The sequence below is a fragment of the Sceloporus occidentalis genome, unplaced genomic scaffold (genome assembly GCF_023333645.1).
Source record: "Sceloporus occidentalis isolate IW3139 unplaced genomic scaffold, rSceOcc1.0.p SCAF_7, whole genome shotgun sequence".
Classification (NCBI taxonomy): domain Eukaryota; kingdom Metazoa; phylum Chordata; class Lepidosauria; order Squamata; family Phrynosomatidae; genus Sceloporus; species Sceloporus occidentalis.
Window position 1 is genome coordinate 32866091 of NW_028316987.1, and position 17862 is coordinate 32883952.

At 39.5% G+C, this 17862-nt stretch overlaps 1 protein-coding gene across 8 annotated transcripts in view; it reads right to left on the reverse strand.

Annotated features, from left to right (window-relative positions):
• Positions 1 to 17862, reverse strand: part of LOC149309487 (E3 ubiquitin-protein ligase HECW1-like) — a 237429-nt gene that overhangs the window by 51544 nt on the left and 168023 nt on the right. For all 8 annotated transcript variants that reach the window (XM_089532558.1, XM_089532560.1, XM_089532563.1 and 5 more), the window contains 3 exons: positions 15621 to 15771; positions 7431 to 7561; positions 5442 to 5563 (listed from right to left, as the gene is read on the reverse strand). In XM_089532558.1, the coding sequence (XP_089388684.1) occupies positions 5442 to 5563; positions 7431 to 7561; positions 15621 to 15771 (404 nt within the window). The remainder of the gene's footprint in view (positions 1 to 5441; positions 5564 to 7430; positions 7562 to 15620; positions 15772 to 17862) is intronic.

Here is a 17862-nt window from a genome sequence, read left to right on the forward strand (position 1 = left end):
ATGCCACAAAATTGCCTTTTGGGGAATAAGTCTGAATTATATACACTTATATTAAAAATAGCCTGTTTAAAATTTGTTGTTCTTTGCTGTCAAGCTGACCTCACCCAACAAGTAAGAGAGTTCCAAGAACCTGAGAGTATAACCACACTGCAGAATTAAAGTAGTTTGACACCACTTTAACTGCCATGACTTTATCCTACAGAATCTTGCAAATTGTAGTTTGGTGAGGCACCAGAGCTCTCTGACAGAGCAGGCTGAATACCTCACCAAAGTAGAAATTCTGTGATTCTTTAGGATAAGTCATGGCAGTTAAAGTGGTGTCAAACTGTTTAATTCTGCACGATGGCTACACTCTGAGTCAACAACTGTTCTACTTGGGTCTTGCAAATTCAGTGAAAATAGTTTAAGACAGGCCCAGAACACATGGGCCAAAAGAAGTGGCTTCCAGCCACTTTGGAGGTGTGGCCGTTGTATCAATGCACGCCTCCAAAGCAGCCCGAACCTGTGTTCTGGTCCTTTGGACTCAAGCAAAAAGGAGCTGAAATAACCCGACTCCTGGTGGCGCAGGTTAGGTCCTGTGACCATGGCCCGCTTTGAAACGAGGCCATGTGGTTGTTGTGGACCCGATCCGCTTGTGGCCATAGCAGGCCTGGGCTGCTCTTTCTCGCCCATCTGCTCCGGCCCAAAGTAAACAAAAAAGTTCAACAGAGCAATGAACTTCAAGGAACTGCCCAGTAGTTTATATACAAAGTGTATTTCCTATCTAGCTGAGGGCCCAAACAGGTGTGATGTTACATGTGAGCTTGCATTTAATTTGTAATTCCAACCTTGCCTCCCAAAACAGCCACTACATGGAGGAGGGAGGGCAGAATCAGTCTTATAGGGACAAAGTAAAATGTAAATGGGATACACCAATAATGGTACAATTACATTCAGAAATGTGATTAAATAGTTTTTAAAAATAGGTGCCTTGCTATGGGACCTCCCGCCCAGTCTGCTTTTCAGGTCTTCACCTGTTTGACTTTGGCTATCATAGAATCGTTGTTGGGTGGGGTCTTGGAGGTCATCTAGCACAACCCACTGCTTAATGCCTAATCTCAAATTCAGGATGAAACCAGAGTACCTCAAAAGGAGGTCACTACTGAAGCTATCATATCTGCAGCTGCCAGAATATTCACTGGATTTGACTCTACAACATTATGTTGCAGCAGGGTTCATTGTAACAACTGCATATCAAGTGACAGGGCAATGAGAGCAGCTGTCTTAAAACATCTTGTATACCATATGAGCATTATATGGTATGTTAAGTGCCACATATGAGCTACAATGTTAAAGACCTTAGCTACAGAAAATAAGGTACATCCTCTTGATATGATTTTCTACAATGATGTGTCTTCCTTAGGGATCATGACTATTGTGTTCTTTTGCAGTTTTCAAAGACCCCTGCTGTTCATAAAAGTTAGTTCTTTGAATTTTATTTTTTTCCCCTAGGTATACACATCTAGCTATTTCAAAGCTAAAATATCTATCAACAGACCAGAGGTTAAACTTAAAACTGTTTTACTCCAACCACATGCTCTGGTAAATGTACAAGAGTAAGCACATTCCTGTCACAGTACAAACAAACACCAAAGAACTAATTAATATGTTGCTCCCTTCCAACAGCGGTGTTTCTGAAGTGCATAACTATTTGGTTTGATATTCCAAATATGTTCAGCTTGTAATCTCTGGCTGTTTGAGCCAAGTGCTGTTTCTCTTAGTCCCTGTCTGGTTTAGAATGTTATCTGAGATTTTGCACAAGCACAGCTAGATTTCTACAGACCAGATGCTCAAACCAGCTGCATTTATGCATGTGGAGAAGTTCTTTAATGTTGCATCAGAGCAAACTGCTTTGTAAGCCCATGAACAGAATACTTATGTGTGACTATCAAGAAAATTCTCAGTGACACTGGATTGAACAATGAGAGCACTCAACTAAACAGCCTTCTGTTTGGACAGTGTCTCTCTTCTAGTTGGGCTATGTATGTTACACTGAGACCAGAGGCCAGACACCATATTAGGGTTGTAAAATTGGCCGCAACTTTAATGCAAATATCACAATCATAAATCATATAGTCATACAGTATGTATGCAACAAAAAGGAGGAGGGGACATGGGACTTGATGGTTCAGTACCGGGTAATTCTCTACATGGAGGGTGGAAACCCATTTAGGCCATTTAAACCACAGTGCAGGAATTACACTGTCATTATGTCTGAAATCTAGGCTGGGGGTGTGGTCACCTGCCCAAATGCAGACATTCTCACTTTGCCCACTCTATCCATCTCCCACCAATTTAACTGATGCCCAATTCCCGCTCCTCCCTTCCACCAGCTGTGGCAAAGCAGCAAGACCATCCAAAATCAGGGTGTAAGGAAACTGATAGGCATGCAGAAATTACCATGACTAGGGAAAGCAATCATAACAATATAAGCAAGCTGAGAGATCATTAACCACACACAAAGCAACATCAAATACATAATCAATAATGTCAAAAAGAGTACTCATACAAATATTGCAGTAAACCCACATGCAGCGTGGGAAAAGAACATCCCCAGGGAAGGCAAAAAACCCATGCTCCAATAATAGCATTATTCTTCCTGGGCCCTGGAGGTAACCAGCCGAAGCCTGGGGATGCCAGAGGTAGTGAGAGGCAGCCAAGGGCAGATGGGTGGGTCACACAGAAGTCCAGCCAACAATGGCCAGCTACCACATGGCCAGGCTTATATATGGCTGGAAAATCTTGTTTGAAGACTCTTGAGTCTTGTGAGACTTCACCTATCCTGCCAGTGGCCCGCCCATCTGGCCCCGCATTGCTGCAAAGCCCAAGACATGTATACAATACACTTGCAAGTAATAGAGCAATTATAATCACAATAAGTTCATCCTATATTCTAGAAATAGATGGTAAAGGTCTTCTGCGTATGGATGCTTGCTCTTTAGTTTGGGTCTGTAGAAACTTGGAGTTATGGAAATGTGTTTGTTATTAGTATAAGTTCTGTTGTTCAACGACTAGCTAAGCTGGCCATTTTAGTAGCCCTCTGTGAGTTTTAAAAAGACCAAGAATTTCACAGGTTTATTTTTTTTAAAGCTTTCAAGGAAATAAGTATCTGTTTCCCATTCCAGCTCCAGCTGCTGGATAATATTTTCCAACTCAAATTTCATGGCCATAATTAATGGTTCTACATTTTAATTGGAGCTTGTGGTTAAAATAGTATAACCACATTAAGCCAAATTTATGTGGCATATTATTTTTACACAAGTGGAATTTGTATGACTGCCTTAACAGATGTTTCAGCAGGTCATTCTAATTCCTTTGGCAGAATACAGATTCGTTATTGTAAAAGAAAAGGTGTTACTCTGTTCAGATTAATTTGACACTCCCTTTGATGCAAGATCTACTAATTCAAGTTAAAAGCCACAAAGGGCTAAGCAAGTTATATTCTGATAAAGCTTAGATATATTTTTTTCCTGAATTTTATCCGAATACCCCTGATTGTACCAATATTAGACCTCAAGGAGAAGAAAGTATACCTCTATTAGGCATTTCAACATTCTGCTCTAAGAAAGTATGAAACGAGTTTTCAGAAGTGTCTTTCTATTCTGTTTAGCTAATTATAAAGCTAAATTACTGATCTATCAGAACAGTAGAAAATAAGATTTCCATAATCAGATTATGTAAATCTTACATAATTTACAAAGTCTTTAGCCTTCTCTGCCAAAAACAGATTAGAACCTTGGACCTAGCCAATGGGAGCAAAGCCAGGAAAAGGTAGGGGCTGCTCCCAGGAGTAAGCATGAGTATATAAGAGGGAGCAGCAGGTTTGAAAATTGTTTATGTGCCCTAGGGGTGAAGCTCCATAGAGGCTAGGCTAGGCTGCTATGAAGGACAGTTAGAAAGGGTTTTAGGTACTCAAGAAAGGGATGAAGAATGTCCTTAATTAAAGTGTTGTAGTATCCTCTGGGAGACATAGTGTATGATGACTGGTGAACTCACAGGTAACTAGAAGGGTTATAAAATACAAAAGTTTAATAAAGGTTGTGTGAGAACTTAAGTCTGTAAGGAAATATATATATGTAAAGCTATAATGAAACAAAAACAAGCTAAATAAACTGTTAAATTGTGTAACTAATAAAGTATTTATACACACCATATCCATTGTGAACACCATCCACTTAAAGAGATATTGTATTCAGCCTGACTTGTAAATAAATTTATTACTTTGTTTCAACAAGCAACTGTCTGAAGTGATTTCAGAAACACTTTAAAATGCTACCAACATTGAGAAAAGTCTTTTAGGTTTGGGACACATTAGATAGTAGGTGTGTAGCTGTCAAAGAATAATTGGTGTCAAGCTGGGGGAAAAATTGAAACCCAGAAGGCTGGCATCTAAAGAAAGTTACAGCGCAGGAGAGACCTAAGAGGGTCCTGGGCTTGAGTTTCACAGTGAAGAATTGGTGGGATAGTAGCCATCACCTTCATATAATTGGTGGCAGTGGTGGGATCAAAGGCCTGTTACAGACTGCCAAAATAAAGCTGCTTCGGGTCTCTTTGCAGGTATGCTGTTTAAATGATGCATGCATCCTAAGAATCAGGAAGCTGCACCAAAGCTGCACTCCAGTGCTTAGGAATGGAGTGTGGCTTTGGTGCAACCTCCGGACTCTTAGGACCCATGCATCATTTAAATAGCATACCTCCAAAGAGACCCGAAGCAGCTTTATTTTGGCAGTCTGTAACAGGCCAAAAAGACTCATTGTGCTGTCATGTTAGAAAAAAAGTTGGGTGGGTGAGCATCACTTTGACATAACTGGTGGCAGTGGTAGCACACACTGAAAAGGAGTGAAAGGTTTTAAGAAATTTTGGCAGTGCCACCTTTTCACCTTGACAACAAATAAGAGTTGTGATTCCCTGTGACACAAATGTGACTCCACTGTGAATCAATGACTGAGTACACAACTACACAGCTCAGTTTGGTTGTATCTGGACACAGAGTTTTAATTTATCAATTTACAAACCACTCAATATTCCTTGGCCAAGAAGGAACCACCATGCAGTAGCAGCTGTAAGATAGGAAGCCAAGTTTCTTCTGGGTGGTGATCCACTTGAATAAATTGTTGGATTTCCACATAGGGTCAGCAGTAAAGAGAAATGCCTAGAGACATCGAGGCTTGGCAAAAAATGGGGAAGGTACTTTCTTTCCTTTGCCTTCACATCTCTAGACATGTGGAGTAAGTAAGGGGGAAGGGATGGCTTGGTCAATACAAGAGAAAATGACCAAATTCTTCTTAAGACAAGCAAATAAACATACAGCAAGTGAATACCATGCTAAAGATTTTAATTAAGCCTAATTCACTGCCAAAGTAGGTCATCAGTCAGTTGGAGACCAAGGCTCAAACACTTACATAGTTTGCATGCAGCACCGTGAAGAATTCTGGATTGGTGATGAATTTTACAGCTGGAGACTGCAGCAACAAAGTGATTTTCTGTGAATTCACAGGTGAAACTGGTACATCTCTTCTAATTTCTGAAAATAAAATGATCCTTATGTAAAATAAAGCAAAGGAACACTTGCATTATAATCTTTGTTGTTCCTCTCCTGTTCTTCTACTCCTAGCCAGCTGCATGAATCCCCCACCCCCAATTTCCTAATGGTTACTAAAAGATTTCTTCGGTCTTGCCTGCACTGGCCAAGATATTCTGGGGACAGCTGAGCTGACCTTCCCTGTTACCTCGGCCTCCATCCCACACCATGGCTGCTATCTCCATGGGTGTCCCACTGAGCCACTTGGCGCCACCATGGGTCACTTGCTTCTGAGGTCAGAATGAGACACCCAGTGACTGTCAGAACAAGCAACAAGAACAAGCAACAAGCTGCGTCAGAGGATGCACTTTGTGGCTCAGTAGAATGCCCATGCAGACTCCCATGGCGGCACAGGAATGCAAGCCTCCAGATGTGCTCAGATGATCCACAGGAACAAGTAAATTTTTTAAAAATGTGTTGAAATGTTGTTATATGCTAGTTCTGATGCAGAATGTGCTAGATGTCATCTGGATTACTTACACTAGAACTGAGGTTTGGGACGTGCATTGTCCAAACAGGAAAATAAGGAGGGCAGGGGCTGGGAACAGGCCCTTTGCAGACAAGGCCCTCATCTTTGGCACAAACTTTTCTTTCATACTAATCTTGGCTTTGTAAAATAAATATCTGAGATAAAACCAGGTAGATCCTTCTGTCTTTTATAAGAACTGTTGTTCTGTATAAAAAACTATTTTAACAACCATTTAATGATTAAATGAAAATTTTAAAAATACCGTAATTTAAAACAACGCAATTTCTACAATTTGAGAATCAAGAAAAAGTATGAAGTAGAGTCCTTTTGGTGCTGCATCACTTCAGGCACTTAGGTTGGGGAAAGTACTTGTGTATGCTGTTCCACATAAAAACAGAAAAATAAAAAAGGAGAAATAAAAAAAGAAGAAAGGAGTTTTATGGCACTTTAAGATGAATTAATTTTTATTGCACCATAATCTTTTGTGGAATTCAGCCCACTTCTTCAGATGCTTCGGTTCCATGACCCCTCCCTGGATACCAAACTCCACGAATGCTCAAGTCCCATTATATACAATGGTGTAGTAAGATGGTATCCCATTGTAAAAATGGTAAAATCGAGGTTTGTTTTTAGAACTTAATTTTTTTTCAAGTCATGGATGGTGGAATCTGTGGATTGTTGTGGTGTGCCTTCAAATTGTTTTGACTTCTGGTGACCCTACGGTGAACCTATCACAGGGTTTTCTTGGCAAGTTTCTTCAGAAGGGGTTTGCAATTACTAATCTCTGAGGCCAAGAGAGTGTGACTTGGCCAAGGTCACCCAGTGGTTTTACATGGCTGAGCTGAGATTCGAACCCTGGTCTCCAGAGTCCTAGTCCAATGCTCAAACCACTACACCACCACTATAATCAATGCTCTTCACATGTAGAAAACTGTAACACAGCCATGTGGTGTCAGCTGGCTCTTTTCATGGAGACCATGAATTCTAATTCTTTTGACTGGAGACAAGGCTCACATGACAAAATTTCAGACAAACCATTTCCCTGTAGAGAGGAAACTATACAGTATACAGACTCTGACACATAATTTTCAGTGCAAGAATTGTTTTATATGCAGGAATATTAATGCCTAGGACCCCTTCACACGGTCTCAAAATGTACAAGTTTGAACAGGTAACTGCCCAGACCAGTTACAATATCTCAATGAAAATAAGGTTATACTTGTAGAGAGCATTTGGTGCTGTTACAAGTTTTCTCCTACCAAATTATCCCTTGTCCACTTAGCTTTTCTACTGTAAAAGAATGAGATTTGGCATAGTACCGAGCCATCTGAAATGTTTTACCTGAATTTGGTGGTGAAGGATCCGCCTCAGAATCGCTGCCTCCTCCAGGAGGGATCCTCTCCACCCTATTGCTGACAACAATGTCCTCTTCTGTCCTTTCTGTTGCAATAGTCCGCTGAATATTTTGGTACCTTGAGTTTGAAAAAGGAGAGGGAGAAGAATATATTTGTCAGATAAAATAAGCAGAGTTCTTTCTCCTAAGCATTGGAAATGTCAGTTTCAGCATTCAAGTTAATATTCTATTTTATTTACTTATTTTGTACATGGAATTAAATGCTTTTCTGTCTCAAAGGCACTCACAAGATAACATTGATTAGAAGCATAAAAGGAGCAAAAGGATAATGAAACTGTTAAATGGAGGTGGGAAGCATGGATTGGCTAAAAGCAGCAAAGATGATCGTTTTAATCCTATAGTGGGCCTGGCACATCAGTGGACTAGCTATATGTGGATTTCACTGTCCACAGATTGACATATCCCATATTATTCAGTGCAGGCATGTGCACATGGATGTGCTGATGCAAGCATACAAACTTTGCTATCCACTGAATAATATGGGGTGTGACTATCCACATTTTTCCCATCCACCAGTGGGAGGGCAGAACTGAATAGATGGAAAGGATCAACTGTATATTGTTTACTTAGCTTCTAAGCGTTAATATACATTCCTCTCTCCACATTTGTTGCTTTGAGTTTTGGGGATTTGATCATTCACAGATTTTATTAATATGTTCTTTCTAGGAATATCTAGGTCCTCCAGTGCAACTCTATGGTCAACTTTAACCAAAAGTGGCACTAAAGGACCTAGAGATTCCCACAGAGAACACTCCAGTAGGCATTTGTAGCTCCTCCAGCGCAATTCTATGGTCAATGTCTGGCAGATGTTTACCACAGAGTTGCACTGGAGGACCTAGAGATTCCTAGAAAAGTGTTCTCTTAGGTAAAAAAAAATAGTGTTTTTATTTGCAGTTTTTCCACATTTATGGGGGTCCCAAGCCCCTAAACCCCACAAATGCGGAGGGATCAGTATATGTATCCCACCTTACTCCCAATATGGGGCACAAGGTGTCTAAAAATATTAGTAAAAACAACAATATTTTAAAAAATGGATTATTACAAAAGTTTAAAAAATAACAAGCATATTAAAAATATTAAGTTAAAATACTTTTAAAAGGAAGTTTAAATGTAGTAACAATGTAACACATACAGTCTACTGCAATTACAGACCTTCTGCAACAGATAGTTACGAGTCAAAGGCCTGGGTAAACAGAAAGGTCTTTCCTGACAGAAAGGGAGCAGTGAGAGAAACCAATGTTTCAAACAAATAGCTAGGACATGTAGGGTTAAAGTCAGAAAAGCAAAAGCACAGAATAAGCTCAGGCTTGCTAGAGAAGTTGAGAACAACAAAAAGGGCTTTTTTGGGGTATGTCAGTAGCAAAAGAAAGAAGGCGGATATGGTAAGGCCACTCACATTCTAGAATGTTAACTCTGGGCTCAAGAAGACAGGGCAGAGGAGCAGCCAGAGGCCACTCCTGCCCCAGTTGCTCCAAGACCGTGGTAACCAACGGGTCATGAAAAGGAGCGATAAGAAACTGTTCTCATCTACTTTTCACAATGAGCTGAGCAAATGACATAAGGGATGATTGGGGACAAATCCAGGTCTTTTCACTGCCTCAGGGCTTTAATCCAGTGAAAATAGGGGGGGATTTATTCTGGATTTGAGTGAAAAATCTGGATATTTGTGTGTGCATGTGGACTGTGCTCTATGGTGACATCATTGCAGGGCTAGGGGGAAAGAGTTCAGAATACATACATTTGCATGCACGGGAAGAGAGGGAAAAACTCTGGAGTTGCCACAGCTGTATGACCCTGCATACTGCATTTATTAGACCAAGGTGAGTTCAAAAGGAAGAACTCTGTGTAGATGGTTCTCCCAAACCTGCCTCAGGATGTGTAGACAAGCTGTGGTCACTGAAGATCAACGTAACCCAAAGGTAAATTGGATTTTCCTGTCAATGTAGGTATGCTCTCAGTTTGCAAGAATTGAAGTAAAACAAGAATAAAGGGAGAAAGTGAGAGGAGAGAGAAACTGGGACATTTTAAAAACAGCTTAAAAGTGGGATGACAGAGGATTAATTAGGTCTGTCCCTGCCATATTGGGGCAGTTGGAGTGTATGATAGGGTTATACTTATAGTGCTTAATGATTACTAGATTGACATTTTACATTATTATTATTATTATTATTATTATTATTATTATTATTATTTATATCCCGCCCTTCAGCCCTAATGGCTCTCAAAGCGGCTTATAATTATTATTTTTAATAAGACGGTTCCCTGCCCTCAGGCTTACAATCTAAAAGACATGACACAAAAGGAGAAGGGAATGGTGGTGGGAAAGGGGATGAAGTCCAGTGGTTCTTCTCTCCCTCTGATGCCTGGACCAAGGCAGATGGACTAGAGGGAGGGCTCTTCTTCTTCAGGCTAGCCCTGGTGGAGCTGGGCCAGCCTATTCCCTCCCTCCCAGGCTGAAGGATGACAGTTATGGAGGGAGGAGCCTTTATTTTCAGGCTAGCCCCTGATGGAGATAAAACTTTAGATGTTTTTTAGACTGTATGCTGTTGTAAATTTATGACCTAGGTAACCCAGGGCTTTCTGTAGTCCTGGTTCTAGGTAAAGAAGCAGAGTACCAGTTATATAAATGAAGTAAGTAAACTATATAGGAATTATTATGTATTTTCATGTTCTTGTTCAGTTTAATTATTTGAATAAACTGGAAATGGCTTTTTAAAGGCTAGGCAAAGACAAACAGAAAAAGAATAGAAGTGAAATGGAATCAAGTAGAATTAAGAGAAAAGGTGTGAAAATTTAACAGATTTATGCTTGACGAAGAGTCGAATATTTTTTGTCCAGTGTTATTCATTTCTGCAACAATCAAAAGTTTATGAGGAGAAAGGGAGAAGGTGCATGTGTGAGAGGGAGAGCAAACGCAAGTAGGTAAATACAGCAAAATTAACTTTTTAAAAACCCAAAAGGAGCTGATTTGTTATTTTGCCTTTACACATGCCCTTTACAAACAAATTATTATATTAGACTTCACAACTATATTAACACAGCTCTACTTTCCCCCCGTCTTTTTATAAGACTCTATAAACCTTTTTATTCACTTCACAGCGGGCTGACTGAGCAAACTTTCCATTCCAATATACCCTGGTTTTTATGACCCCCTGATGCAACAGCAGAACAGAAAAAAGTAGCCTGTCTATTCAGAGGGTGATATACATAAGCTTTCTATTTAATTAGATGGCAGAAAATCTCCTGCTGGCAAATGATGCCAAGGAACTGAAGCAGTGAGCCAAGAGACTGCTACTGTTTATTCTCAATTACGTAGAATAATCTTCAATAAATTCCCCCAAATGCCAGCATAATTGGGGGGAGGGGGAGTCTTTATATAGATACATTTGAGAAATCCAATCTGTTTTCAAAGGATTACTGTGGAGGAGGTTATATTTACTGTGGGGTATGCATTAGAACAATAACTTTCAAACTTTCTGTTCTCTGGAAATCCATTCTGTATTGACTGGTTTATCGGGACAGTCCAGCCACAAAACACTAGGCAAGCTGTAGAAGATCAATTCTGAGGCACACCCCGAGGGCCTATTTGAGTCTTACTCTTGCAAGGCTCTTTTATACCAGCTCACTGTAATGGAAAGTAAATGGAAGTGAAAAATGTTTCCAGGGAAGTTTTTCCTCTAACACTGCTGGTTATCTGAATGAGAAATCCATGGTAAGCCACAAAGCTACTACAGCATGTTTTGTAATAAAATGTCAAGATAGATGCATTACAACATAGTTTTGTATTTTAGTCATTCTACTCTAAACAAATTCTTGCAGCTACACAAACACTGCCCACTTCATCACAATTTAGGTTTATACAGAGTAATTCTTCCTAGCCATGCAATCATTCTTATGAAGTTGGGAACAGTTCTTTCTTCTGTCTCTCCCCACTCTCATTAACCCCACAATTTTAAAAAAGGTGATATTTAAATTTCACAAATAGGAGGTATTGGAAGGAACTCCTATCTCCAGACATTTCCCTCAAATTACTTGGACAGGCTGCATTAGTGAAACTATTGTAGTAGTATGTTTTGAAGTGCAGGCACTTAATAAAGCAATTGCCATAGCCCAAAGAGAGTTCAAAAATACATGTAAATGTGTTCTAGCAGTGTAAATCTCCAGTGGAAGTTGCTATCTTATAGAGATCATGGGTCTTAGGTGCCCTTTCAAGACCAAGCTATGCCCAAATAAACTCTCCAGATACTATGAAGTCTGTACCTAAACTCAGAGGGTTCAGGGGAACCTGAGGGGATGACAGATGATATCATCCCCACTATTAAAAAGTTCTGACAGTATACTACCGCAGGTTGCCTACCCCTGACATAAGTGAATGAAGCCCAATTAATAAGGCATGGTTCTTATTCTTCTTTTTTATGAACCATACTTGTACTTGATGAAATCTTGTAAACTGGGCAAACAATAGGTAGTGTTCATACCACAAAAATGGCAAGTAGTTGTTTCCCAGTTATGATCGACCTTTGCTTAGGCTGTTTTTTTTTTTTAATTGAGTATCTTAAGTTGGTGTTTCAGATCTTTCACTGATGCTCTTTTGGAAACACCTTCCTTCTTGGAAGTGCACCATAAAGAATAACACAAGGAGTGTCTCAGTGGTGGTACTCCAGCTTTAAATGCTCTCCTTAAAGATTTGTGCTTGGCACCTAATGTGTGTGCACATGTATCAGGTTGATACATTTTTTTATTCTCCCAATATTTTATACCTTTTACATTTGGGGATATTACCTAATTTTGCCATTAATGTTACTATTTTATTAGTATTTTAACACATTTGCCATTTGCCACTCCAGAATCAATTGGATGAAAGAAGGATGGCAAAAGATATTTTTTAAAAACAAAATAAGAATCTCGACTCTAATTTTAATTTTTTTATTATCTCCTATGCTATGCTAAAGTTGCTAAATTACCCTTACCGCTACTTTGACAAACAAAAAAGCAGCATATACTAAATAAATTAATAACACTGCATTTAACGTAAACATCTGTTTTGGCAATTTTTCAGGTAGTGTCCAAATATGAAACGCCAAGACTTAAATCTAAAGGAATTTTTCACAATTCCAAGCAAAGCTATTTTATGATTTGATGGTCTGTCTACTTTTTAGCTATTAACATTAATTAAAGAATTAGCAGAGAGTTCTTTGTGCAAAGAAGCCATGGGATGTGAAAATTACTCAGTTGTAATGTGCTTAGATTCCAACAGGGAATCCAATCTGGGGAAATAGCTGCTAATGAAAATCCTTTACTCAATGCCATGAGAAAAGTATGCCTTAAGAAACCACAAGAAAAAGATATCCCTTACACATCTTCAGCAAAATACAACAACACATTTTCTTATAAATCAAGTTGATTAAATAAAGTATGCAAAATAAAGTGATGCACTGAAAATGTTTAAAAGTAAAAGGAATTTTACTCTGAAATTAATAGATTACATAATTTCCAATCAAAGGATGTAATAGATCAGTTTAACTCTATACCAACCACACTTTGAGAATTACTGTGTCCTTCTCACTTTAAGGAGGATGTAGAAAAACTGGAAAGGGTTTAGAAAATGGCAATTATTTTGTTAGTTGTGTAGTAATAAATCCTTAGAGGAAAGGTTGAAGGAAATGATCTATTTAACAAGGAGTAGAGGAAACTCCCATCCACATACTAACCAGGCACAACTTGATTCGTACTTGGGTGGGAGTCTCCTCTACTCAATAACCTAAATATCCTAAACATACCAAATCTGTTGTTGTTGTGCACTTTCAAGTAATTTCTGATTTTTGTTGACCCTAACGCAAACCTATTGCAGGATTTTCTTGAAAGAACTTGTCTAGAAATTGCCCTTATCTTCCTCTGAGGATGAGAGGGTATGGCTTGCTCAAAGTTACCTAGTTTTACATGGTTTACATGGCAGGGATTTGAATCCTTGTCTCCCAGTGTCCCAGTCCAAGATTCAAATAACTGCACTGGCTATCAACCCATTTAAAATTATTAACAAGACAAAAATTCTAAGGTTCAAAACATACTCAAAAGCACCCCGTTCTACAAGTCTGTGTATACTGCTTTTATACATGGCCCTATTAATGGACTTTATGGTTACAGTAAAGCAAATGAACACATTTCACCTGGCCAATACCTGTTCCAGAAGCTTCTCAGGGTTATAAACTCCTATCCCCCAATGAAAAGTAAAACATTAGGAAGGCATCCTCTTTAAGTTACAATTGAAGCAATAAGACTAGTTAAGTCAAGGCTTGTGTATGTCCCATGGATTAAATAGGTCTACTCTAGTTGGGACAAATCACTGAATGCTTGTAAAAAGGGGATAATTTACTACCAACTTCAATCCTTCAGTTAGTCTCAAAGATGCTAGAAGATCTCTTTGCATATTGATTTTGCAGACTAATTTGGCTATGTCTTTGAACTAGTTCAATTACAATTGGCTCTCTTCTTCTGTGGGCTTGCCATCCGCAGATTGGAGCATCCACGAATGGTGGCACATACATGTGGTGAGTACATTGCGCCTCCATGAGAAACAACAAGACTTGTAGTTCTGTGGATTTTGCTATTTGTGTGTGCATGTGTGTGGGAGGGGGGTTCAAAACAGAACCCCATGTATATGAAGGGCCAACTGTATAGTCAAAATAGGATGTATATATACCATGCACTACAGCAGTTTGATACCAATTTAGCTGTCATAACTCAACCAAAGGAATCCTGGGATTTTTAGACCTTTTACACACACACACACACACACACGGTGGCACTCATTTTGCTGGGGGGCTTGAAACAATCCTACTGTGAGTGTGTTGCTTGTGCAGCCTGGGGCCCACAGGGTTTCGCTCACACAAACACACTAGCAACTCATTCTGCTGGGGAATGGAGAGTTTTCTTCTGCAGCCCAGATTCCAACACAAACACACACACACAGAGCTTTTGCCCCCCAACTCCATACCTGTGGGAGTTGAGGTAGGTGGGCTAGCGCAAGCTGATGTGAACAAAGGCAAACCACTTTTATCCAACTTCCATTCTTCCCACCCTCCAGCCTTTCTTGAGGGAGGCTAAACAAACTGAAAAGTATCCAGAATAGCAGGAGACACGGAACCATCAATCACTGCCCGAGTCACATTTGTAATGAATGTGGAAACAACTGTTTACACTGTTACTAAGCTATGTGCCTCCCTGTTCTCAACAGCACTAGCCACTGCTGAGAAACAGGACTGGGGAAACACACAGTGTAATTATACCAGGACATTGGGTATACATGGTTGTACCTGCAAGAAGTTTATTACTATTTAGGTAAACCATAATATGTGAAACAGCCTTTTAAAATTCACTGAGGGAAGCAATACATAGGCTTAGGTAGGAAAAAACAAGGGGATTTTTTAGACAGTGAAGACTGGTGTTTATAGTATAAACACTCATTCTACTATCATTGCTTGTTAAATAAGTTTTCATAAAGTTCAAAAACATGCACACCCTATTAGCTCAGATGTACCAGTGGGACAAAGGAAATGAGTATGTATATATCTTAAAGGACAATTTAGTTATGACACCATTTTCTAGTCTTTAAAAAAAAACACCACTGCTACATGCATATTGATCCAAATACACTGCAAAAATAATCTAGTTTGAGATCACTTTAACTGCTTAGGGAAGCCTGGGAATTGTAGTTTATTATGGCACTAGAGCTCTCTGACAGAGAAGGCTAAATGTCTCACAAAACTACAGTGCCCTGAATTCCCTAACATTAAGCCAGGGTAGGTAAAACAGTCTCAAACTGGTTTATTTCTGCATTGTGTTTTGGGCCACAGTCTCAGTGACAAGTACCTCTTATGGTAGCCTGAATCTGCAACCCCACATTCACTTATCTAGATGTAGGATCCATTGAAGTCATTGGGACCTAGGTCTGAGCAGGCATGCAAAAAAATTTACTGCAAGTTTCTTGTTCCATGTTCCTTTTGAGGTACAGTATACTAAACCTGTTAGACTCTCTCTATATATATATGGCTTATGAAAGCAGACAGGATTTTTTTGTGTGTGAAAGCTATTACAAACATTGGTCCAACATAACTCACCGTCGATTGAGTTGCTCCATTTGTTGTATTGAGCCTGATCTACGTATCCCATCTGGAGTAGCTGCCGCAGTTGGACGCTGCCAAGTTGTGGTTCGATTCACATGATCAACATAGAACACCCTTCCATGGCTGTCTATTCGAGCTTCCCAATCTTGCATCAAACATTTATTTTAAAAAAGGGAGAGATAAGGTCATTTGTCCAGACATATCCATGGATATATATCACCAGGGAAAACCAATAGCATAAATGTACACTTATTATGCAAGTATGTTAACAAAAGGAAAAATATATTCTATCAAATGCACATTATTCCTATTAAAGGGCATTCTTAAATGAAAGACAGATTGGAGAAGCAACAGAATGCTTCATGAAACTCACACTGTTTGGGCATATCTGAATAAGAGGAGCTTAGGTTCACAGTTCAGTGCATGGGCATTAATACAAAAAGAGGGGAAATGTAAGCATTTTAAATATAATTTTATATGGTAATGTTCATTATGTGAACAAGACTTGATCCTAGAAGGCAGCATACATATGATTATTTATTACTTCCCCCAAAACAAGGATACTACACTGTGAACATCCTTTCTGGATTTGTCAACTGCCTCATCAGCACTGGTTCTCTCAATGCCACTATCTTCAGTGTAGACAAAGTCCAGCAGAAATCCAGATTCCAAAACCCTGTGGTGCCCAGAGATTGAGCAGGGAAAAGGGCAAATGGAATGGACATCTAATAAAATGAATAAAATGAGTTCTTGAGTTTCTTAGGCCTGTTACAGACTGCAAAATAAAGCTGCTTTGGGTCTCTTTGGAGGCATGCTATTTAAATGATGCATGGGTCCTAAGAGTCTGGAGGTTGTGCCAAAGCCACACTCCATTCCTAAGCACTGGAGTGCAGCTTTGGTGCAGCTTCCGGATTCTTAGGATCCATGCATCATTTAAACAGCATACCTCCAAAGAGACCCGAAGCAGCTTTATTTTGGCAGTCTGTAACAGGCCACAGTCTCCTGCACATACACAGGTCTTCTGACTGACAGTTCATGTGTCAATATGATTTATATATTTTTTATGTCTGGGATTTGGATTCTGTTAGGAAATACAGGAAATGCTGCTTTACTCTGTATTTTTCCTCATTCAGAAAGTGCTAAATTTAGTAAAATACATCATAATAATTAAACAGTATATTTTGCAGATGTCTGAAGAGCATGCAGAGCAGTGGCTGATAAGGTGTATGTTTTGGTGGATACATAAAGCAAAAAGACAAAAGATGAAGTTATCTTAAAAACAAACCAATGTCCAATGTTTTGGACACAGATACCCACCACGCCCTACCCAGGCTGCAGAGTGAGCAATCTGTAATCATTATGGCTAGCCAGCCTCCAATGTGGTGTAATTGTCCAATGAATCAAGTAGAAAGCATTGAAATATCACATACAATGGTTAATGCCAACTGGAAAGCCTAGAGCTAGAAATGGCTCGACATAATTGGAAAGCACCATATTGGCATGACAAGCAGTGGGGAAGTATTGTAAATACACTCAAACCCAATTAGTAAACACAAAAGGCTTGTGTTGCATTGCATACTGAAAATTAATCACGATGTACACACAGACAATGATGACAAAAATCTTTCTTGGTTAGGGGCATTTCATGTACAGTCTGTATGTATAAAAAAATCTTAAAATATCATAGCCATTGAAAAATCAACAGTGGTAACATACATACTAAGAGCCAAATGTGCACCCATATACTACGAAGAACACCATGTCAAGACAATGCTAATGCAATGACAGAAAGACAATGCTAATGCAATGACACTACTTAGTATGTCCAACTAGATCTTATACATAGTTACTGAGATATAAGTTCTGATGAATTAGATGGACATGGCTCACAAACCAGCAAAAGCATTGCCGCCATTCAGCTACTTCTTATGCATTCAGAAGCAAATCTCGCTAAATCCAATGGATCGGATTCAAAGACATTAACAGCAATGTAATTGGTTCAATAGTTCAGTGAGTACAGGAAGCTATTCTGGTTTTGAAACAAAGGGGCGAAAAAAACGAGCAGCAAGGGGCAGCCAGAAGCCACTCCCAGCCAGAATACCTTGGGGCTGCAACAAACACACGCTGTGGCCCAAGGGAGCATCCTGCCACCATCCCAAATGGACTATGGAAAGGAGTGGAAAAGATCTGCTCCTTTTGAGCTGGCTTTGGGCCTGTTAAGGCGGCCCTGGCGTGG